Below are 8,975 nucleotides of genomic sequence, written 5' to 3' on the forward strand. Positions count from 1 at the left end.
TTGGAAAAATAACTAATTATTTTATTTTATTTACGAAAAAAATTCAATATAAATTGGTTATGTAAGGTATAGATGTGATTGAGATTGGTGTTAAGTCAATATCGGCAACGTATTAAAATACAATTGAATATTTATTACTTATTATTATGATACACCGGAAGAAGCTTTCGGGAATTTCAATTGGTTAGAAAATAGGAATGCATGGATCTCCTCACTCTTTTGGTAGTACGTAGTCGTGAATTTCGAACAGATTAGGATCCACTCCTTTCCTTTTCTCAGTGTACAGAACTGACCCAGAGGGGACCCAACTTGAAATGTATTATTCAATAATATGTAATTACTGGAAATAGAAGCTAAATGTTTTGTGATTCCATTAATTGCTGTTATCATAATATCGTCCATTCATTACACACAGCAATGTTTTGTGAAACTTCCTTGCATTGTTTTCTCTTAACTTGATCTGATGATGTGCGTATGACGATTTATGACACGTCATTTTAAATAATTTTTAAATTTTTTTTTTTTAATTTTAATTAAATTTTTTATTTTTTAATAAAATTTAATAAATAATCAAATATTTAAAATTAGAATAATATTTTTATATTTTTAAAAATTTTAAATTTAAAAATAACAAAAATCAAACCTTTTCAAAAAACAGGCACAAAAAAAATGTAACTTAAAAAGTATGACCCAAGAAATATGATTCAAGAAAAAAGAAAACACACACGAGCCAGGACACCCAGCACGCACGTCAGGCGTATGAAACTCCACGCCTGGCGGCCTCCGTATACGCCCAGCAGCCCCCCTTTGAATATTATCTTCGCCGGGCGTCCATCCTACATTCCAACACCATGGCCGGTGTATGCATACATTCTTGGAAGTGTGTTTTCGGCTTTTTTGCTCAAATTCTTCTAATTCAAGCCCTACTTTTTTTTTTGGGACATAATTTAAGCCCTACTTAAGTACAATTATAACTCATGGATTCAATAAATTAAGGCCTAAACTTAATTACTTCTATCATCAAAAATCTTAATCACATTTAAAAGACTTGAAGATCTAAAAAATTAGTTATTGATTCACTTTAAAAGCACAAGTGATTTGGTCATTTTAGATTTGATTTGAATTTTTATTTTAAATTTAAAATTAAAGTCAATAGCTTATCATTTTTTTCAAAAGATAAAATTAGAGTAATTATCTTATCTTTCTCTCCGACAGATAAAATTAATTTAGTTTTAAATTTAAATTTTAAAATTTAGACTATAAATAAGTGAGTACGGGTGGCAACACTATTTGTACTTGTGGGTACCCATTCCCGCCCATATCTGCTCAGGGCGGGTACCCGCCCCCGCACCGGAGCGATGGAATATATATATAAATATATATACTTTTAATATATAATATATGTAATATATATAAAAAAAATTAGTAAAATGATTAATAATATTGTATCATATTTAAATTTTTATTTTAATTTATGTTATGTATGTAATTATGATTATATAAATTTTAAAATTTAATTTCATTTGTTGGATTCTAATAATTATAGGGACGGGTTAAGATTTAACTTTTTACTACCTTCGGATAAAAGCATGGCAGATTCAATGTGAATTATTGTAAGGTGAGACGGGATCGGATAGGACAAAACCCGCCCCTACCCATCCCATTACCACCCCTATAAGTGAGCATATAGCTAATAGAGGAGATCATCAAGTCTTTGGACTACCTCTCTTGTTTTTCTTACTTCTTCATGGTAATTAATCCTCTGTCAAAGAGTTAAGAGCTTTGTTTATGTTTTCTATGGATAATTAATCTACATTTATTTTATTTCGAAGTCTTGTATTGACCTATTTTATGATTGAGTTATTCTTTTTTCCATTCGAATTAGTGAATCGAAAGGTAAGCTAATTCTTCTTGGATTCTTTTATTATAATTGAAAAATTTGATATTTGAATCAAAACTTGAAAACTACTCTTTCATATGACTATTTAAATTCGGCTAGGAATAGTGTGCGACATACATGATTTTTAATCATTTTAATTTTCAATAAGTGATATATAATTCAAATTAGAATAACTTTTGAAAATTATGTTTTCTTTAAATATTTAATTGAACAGGACTAACTTAAATACGTGACATATAATTCAATCTAAGGATTACTTTTAAATCTTATTTGAATCTAAAAATCAGTTTTTGTGCCTAATCTCTTGATTATTTTTTTTTTTGAAAGCAAAGCTCAACACAACAAAGGTGGAGCAAACAGGAACATAGCATAACCAAAAATAAAACTAAAGACTAATAGCTAAAATAGTCGCACGAACCGATCCTCAGTAATCTTTGGCATAGCCATCAACAACAAAAAGGATCCACACAACTCCACAGTAATCTCTTGATTAATTAATTGATGCCTAATTAATGCTTGAAAAACTAAAGAGCCAAGAAATTGGTAATTAGTTACTAAAGGTTTTGTCATGAAAGATTTTTACAAACTTCAAGATAAATAAACAAGATTGATTTTTCTAAGAGTATAAGCATCTCTAAAGCTCTTGACTCTCATTATCACTGTCTTCTTTCAATTTATCATTCAAATTCACTATCCGTAACATTCAAGTATTCAACATTTAAGATTTTCAAGACTCTTAACAAAATACTCTTTTGCTCTCTTCGATTAAATTTTATTAATCTAATTAAGTATTTAATCTATCTTTTAATTGTTCAATCTAAACGATATTCATTTATTTTAATATTATTCGTGTAATATGGTACATTTATCAATATTCATAAGTTTCAATTTTTGCTCATCAACAACCACCGTTGTTTAATTTATTTGGAGATTGAAACTTTGATATATAGATCAAATTCTTGCGGATTTTTCTTTTAGTAAATTAAATATTCAACCTGATCTTTAAAAAAAATGATAACAAGACCCTTATTTATTGTTATCATTATCGGACATTATAAAAACCTTTTGTTAGATTATAACTCTTAATATTTCTAAAAAAAATCAAGAAAACAAAAAAATTCTTTTACATATCTATTCATTCATAACAAAGAACCAATAACGTTAAAGTAAAAAGGAAAAGAAAAGTATGAGGAGATAATATATGTTTTATATAATATGTACAATGGAGTTAATTTGAAATTAAAATTAAATTATAGGTAACTAATTAATTTTGAATAGTTTTCAATTTAAAATTTAAATCAAATATTAGGATTACCGTCGGTTTTGGAAACAAATAAACTATCTCCCTCTCTCACCTCTCTCTCTCAATACGGTTTGTCAGCGTTCTATGCCTTTCTCGTCAAGTCTCGCCGGTACACTAACGTCACGGTCACCAGCCGCCATCAGAAATTGCGCCGACACTGTTTCGACTGGCGTCGTTGCCGCACGGGCCACCGCCAATGGAGGACGCGCATATTGTGTGGGTCGAACTAACGGCACCACAACAACCCAGACGTCCAGCGCCTCCGTCGCAGCCGGTGTGTGCCTTCTTCCCGACACTGTCCTCACCTCCTCCGACGTGCCTTCGCTTTCTTCCATTCCTTCAAGTCTCTTCTCACCGATAATACCACCATGCTCTTCTTCTTCTTCGGATCCAAGCATGATTAGCTTCTTTCATGATTTGAGCCCTATGCTTCACAACAGTGCCGCTTTTGTCATGACTAGCTCTTCAAAATTATGTTTCACCACAATAATAGTTTATTCTGTTTATTCATCTTCTTCTTCTATTTTAATGGTCAATTTAGGATGATGATCATTTTAGTAGATATGCGAATGGTTATTTTATTTTTATGTAGATGATTATTTTGATTGGATTGAGTTTAGTTATATATAATTAAAATATGTTAGATGTTCAATTCATTAGATATACGAATGATTATTTTTATCCTTAAATGGATGGTTATTTTTATTAAGGGTGAGTGGCATGTGGCAAGTCAAGTAGCGACGGTGAAATGAGATGATTATTTATGAAGGTGGGGTGGCTGCCGGTTGAAAAAGAAGAGAGTATTAGAGGATTTTAGATGGTTATTTTTTTTGAAATAACTAACTGAATTTTTTAAAAATTTGAAATTGAAGAATTTAAAATTTAAATTTTGATATAAAATAACTGAATAAGAGTTTTTAAATTTATTATTTCGTGGGTAATTTTCATTTTTAACTCATATTGGGCTAAATAAGTAGCCCATTGTACACATTGTACAAATATCTCATTGGCTCCCTAGCGGAACTCAAAAGAAAAACAAAAATAGTAGCTCATTCGCTCGATTATACAAACTATTTGGATAAACCCACATTGTAGGTAAGATTTGGAAAAATTATAAAAAGATTAATTAGATAATTAATTATTAAGTTAAAATAATTAAAACATGTTTAGACGAAGTTGAAAATTAAAGTTTAAGAACTTAAAAAAATGATTAAGATAATTGGATTCAACGAATTTTTTCGAGTGGAAAAAGGTAATTTTTTACAAAAATACACGTAAAAACGCATACTAATAATTTAACCAACTATATCAGCTTAAATTTGTTCGGTACTGTGAGTTAGGATATTAATTTATGAGTGGGCGAAATTAAAAAATTGAAAGTTATAACTTGGAAAAGTAAAATTATTTAAAATACGGTTTAAAATTTTAATCTTGAAGGTTNNCATTTTTCCATTTGGAAGAGAGGGAACACAGATTGAGAGGAGAAGTGAGAAACCCTTAAACACTATTCACATCCAAATTCAAATTACCATAATTTTTTATCCGGAGCTCCGATTGACGAGCCAGTTGTAGCCATGTATTGCTCTTCTCATCCTCTTCAATTCTATATAAGTCTTGTGGTAAGAAACTCTAAGATTTCTGTCCAGTTTTCTTTTCCCTAGTAATTCACATTTTTAGTTCAAGAGATGTTGAGTTATTGTGATTTTAGTTATTTAGGGGTGCTCTAGCATGGATATCAAGTGGGTTCCATTCAAATTTTGTGTAGATTAAGGTAAAAAAATTTAACTCCCTACATTATCTCCAATTTTATGTATGAATCCTAGTATGAATGTTAAGATATATTATTGTGACTAGATTATATGGAATAAAGATTGGTTTGGCTGAATTTGGTGTGGAGCGGAACTTGATTGGCAAATTTGAGTGCTGAAATTTGAGTGGCAGACCTTGGAGATTGAGCGAGGAAAGGCTACAAGGATTCGAACTGCCGATATTCAGGTATGGGTTTGAGTTTCAAGTATATATTATGCAAATTATGTGAATAGCTAGGTTAGTTGTCCCTAGGATAGAATTGAAATAAATTGTATGTGTTTGTGATTAGTTGAGTGAATGAAAAATTGTTGCAAATTATTGAGGATTGTAGTGTCAAGGTTTTTGAACTGGAATTGAGATTGTATGATTTTAGAGGTGTTGGAATGTGGTAATATAAATGATAAATTGTTATATTGGGTTAGCTATGATTAGTAATGGAATGAGATTTGGGCTGGGGACTAAGGTTGGGTAAGTTCATGAAAGCTTGATGGAGATATATGTGAATTTGTGATTTGTGATTGTAATGATAATGATAATGTGGAGTTTGATTAATTGTGGTATTATGCAAATATAATATTATTGATATTAATAATATTGATGGTAATTGTTGATATTAATAATATTGATTGTAATGTTTTATTCCTTGAAGTGAGCGAATAGAACCATCATACATTTTTATTTTAACAGTATCCACTCCAAAAAGGTATGATTATTTTTCATGAACACAAATTCTTCCAAGACAGGTTCATAAGTACAAAACAAATCACGATGTAAAGTCATGTGCAATGTTCTCCTGAATCTACAATCCAGACATTTTAGTAAACTTTTGCCGTCTTCAGAACTAATTGCTAATCCTCCATATAGAATTTCTCCATCATTAAGAGGTACTTACAACACATCCTTGAGAACTTGATTCTTCTAGGACTGCCCTCTCATATCACCATTGCAGCATTTGAATTGCTTCATTCCTCGTGACTTTGGTCTATTTTGACTTCCATTAGAACCACACTCCATTGGTCTCTTCTTATCATCTGTAAAATTCGCGAAATTAATAAATAGTTAGTCAATAAATAAATTATTACTTAAAAAATTAAAAAATTAAATTTTATAGTTTAATATGGTAAAAATAATTAAAATATAAAATTTAACACTAATTTCAAAAATTTTAGCTCAAAATTGAGCTAAACGAACCAAATCGATTGAACCGGGCTCATATTGGGCCCATGGCCCAGCCCAACTGACACTTAATGAAAGAGCTTCAGCTCCTTCCCCTTTTCACAAATGAAACATGTTGGGGAACTAAAAGAGGGGAGTAAGGAAGAACTCTAAACACTCACTTCAATTTTCATTCCACCATAATTTTCAATCCAGATCTCCGATCGTCGCACCGTTTACAGCCATGCGATCACCGCATCGAGCTCTATAAAACCCATTGAACAATTTGGAAGGTAAGCCTCAATTTCTTTTCTATCTACTCACCCTTTCATTTTCAAAAATCTTGAGCTATTGTGTTAAAATTTTGTTGAATTTCGGTGTTTAGAATCGAATTAGCTTTGTGGAGTTGTCGGGTCTTTTCCCAAATTTCCATTGGTAAGGTGAGAAACCTCTAACTCTTGTGAATTTTTAATAACTCGGAACCCTAAATTGATTTTGAGTAATATTATTTGGTATTATATTGGATTATATGTGTTGGAACCAAATTGGTGATGTTGAAAGCTTGATTTTAGGACTTTGGAGGCTGGTTTTCTGTTTGGTGAGTATGTGGTGCTTTGGGCGTTGGTAACAGTGATATTTGTGGCGTTCCAAGTTTAGGGAGGAATCGGCTAAGGTATGATTTTGGTTTCTCGTAGAAAATATATAATGTTACATGAAAACTTAAGCTATGTGACCGTAGGTTAAGTTGAATCAGATGGAATTGTTAAGGATTAGTACTATTCGTGAAAATGTTGAGTTTATTATGAAAATATGGTAATTAATGTTGTTGATGCGGGTTGGTGAATGATTATTGATGATGGTAGAGATTGATGATGATAATAAGTGATGATCATGACATTGATTAAATAATGATTGTATTTGATTGAAAATTGTTGAATGAATTTGTTGATTTGGTAGAGTATATGTAAAAGTGCTGGGTTTATAAGTATTGATAATGATTATGAATGATAATAATGATATATTGATGAGTTTGTATTGCTGTTGATTATTGATTATTGAGTTGGAAATGAGAAATATTGAGCATAAGGATGTTATGGAAGAGATGAGATTGATATGAAATTGCTTTGAGGGTATTTGGTATTATTTTGAGGAGTAAAACAATGGTTGAAATTAAGATTTTAAAAAAAATGAGATAGAGATCATACTTTATTTTTTAATTTTTTTAATAATTGAGAGGATTCATTCACATTTCTGTATGTCTATTTCATAGGCAAAGTTTTATATTCATGGTACTTTAATCTAGTAGTAAAACATGTGAAGTAACATTTATAAATATATCTCTTTAGAATTATTTTATTAGTATTTAAATATTAGATGTAAAATGAAAAATATTTAAAGCAAAAATGAAACCAATTCCAAACACTAAGGATAGGAAAGTATATGTACCCAAAAAAAAGGAAGATATAATTCATAGATTCTAACTAAGCAGTATATCATTTATCGTTTAATTTTTTTTTTTTTTCAAAATTAGGAGTGAAATTTGAATTCGAAATCTTTAAGTGAGGATGGAGAGACTATATATCATTTGAGTTATAATTCGCTGGTTCGTTTGAAGTATTTTTCATTAACTAAAAAAATTTACACATAATCATTATATAAATTAGTTTATATTCAAAATTCAGAATTGAATAAATAGATAAAAATATATATAAGAGTTGAATCGAAATAAACGCACAACAAAATTCATATATATCAAAATACATTTCAAAAACTCTTTTTAATAGAAAAAAATACACACCAAAGATTTGTAAATATCAAATCCTTACTAACAAACAACATGACACTTTTGTCTATCCAAAATAATTTTTGATATTTACAGATCTTTTAGGTATACTTTTATCTATCCCAAATATTTTCCCGTGTACCCTTCTAAATTCTTAATCTTTACCATGCATTGCACATGTGGTATAAATGGGAAAACACCTCTCCACAGTACAAAATTGCAATGCTCACAATAGTACGCATTATGCTTAATTTTATAACTTTTATAAATTTATAATAATATTTAACAACTTACCATATATCGCATGGGTTAAAATCTAGTATTCTCTGTATTTTACAAGCGAATAGAAATAATAAAATAACATAAAAAGAAAAAAAAAGAAAGGACAAGGTATTTAACCATAAATTCATTACTTTTTAAGTTCCTTTGCGGAGTTTGAAAGCAAAACTAATTTAAATTGTTCCCCAAAATGTGACAACAATAACAATTCGAATCACCCTATTGTGAGTGCCACCAACCCTCTACATACTTCTCCACATTGACATCAACCTGAAAAATCAGCCATGACCACAGTAAAATGCAGCAACTTTCTTCAAGTCAAGTCAAGAACACATGACCAAAGCTTTCAGGTCTTTCAGCGCTTGATCAAGTGCATACACTATCATCTTCTTTATCTGTTCCATCACCATAAAAAGAAGAAAAATATTGCACATCTCTTACATAACATAGTTTTGAAGCTAACATCATGATAAAAAATAGCAGAAGAAACTATATTCAAGAAACAAATCACCTCAAGTTTATCTTCACGAGCTTTGTGGTTCTTCGGAAGCTTACGGAACTCGTTAGTTAAACGCAGACACTCATGGATATTTTCCGGCGACACAAAGTCTACAGCAACTTTTGTACATGACTGTGCAAGGTTTTCGAACATAGATATTAGAACAACAGATACAACCAAATGAGCTCCACGGTAATGCAATCAAAATTGTGTGGAAGATATTTCACCTTGAGATTTCTCACTTGGT

General features: G+C 30.3%; 1 protein-coding gene and 1 long non-coding RNA gene across 2 annotated transcripts in view; one reads left to right on the forward strand and one right to left on the reverse strand.

The window, feature by feature from the left end:
- The window catches only part of LOC107628206, an 8,376-nt gene continuing 5,660 nt past the window's right edge, over positions 6,260 to 8,975 (forward strand). Inside the window, exons 1-3 of the long non-coding RNA XR_001617640.2 lie at positions 6,260 to 6,460; positions 6,553 to 6,607; positions 6,740 to 6,840. This is a non-coding gene — a long non-coding RNA (uncharacterized LOC107628206). The remainder of the gene's footprint in view (positions 6,461 to 6,552; positions 6,608 to 6,739; positions 6,841 to 8,975) is intronic.
- Positions 8,294 to 8,975, reverse strand: part of LOC107628195 (lysine-specific demethylase JMJ25) — a gene marked incomplete in the record, with an annotated part of 4,655 nt that continues 3,973 nt past the window's right edge. Inside the window, 2 exon segments of the mRNA XM_016330978.2 lie at positions 8,294 to 8,624; positions 8,741 to 8,860. Of these exon segments, the coding sequence (XP_016186464.1) occupies positions 8,553 to 8,624; positions 8,741 to 8,860 (192 nt within the window).

Source organism: Arachis ipaensis, chromosome B01 (assembly GCF_000816755.2).
Source record: "Arachis ipaensis cultivar K30076 chromosome B01, Araip1.1, whole genome shotgun sequence".
NCBI lineage: Eukaryota > Viridiplantae > Streptophyta > Magnoliopsida > Fabales > Fabaceae > Arachis > Arachis ipaensis.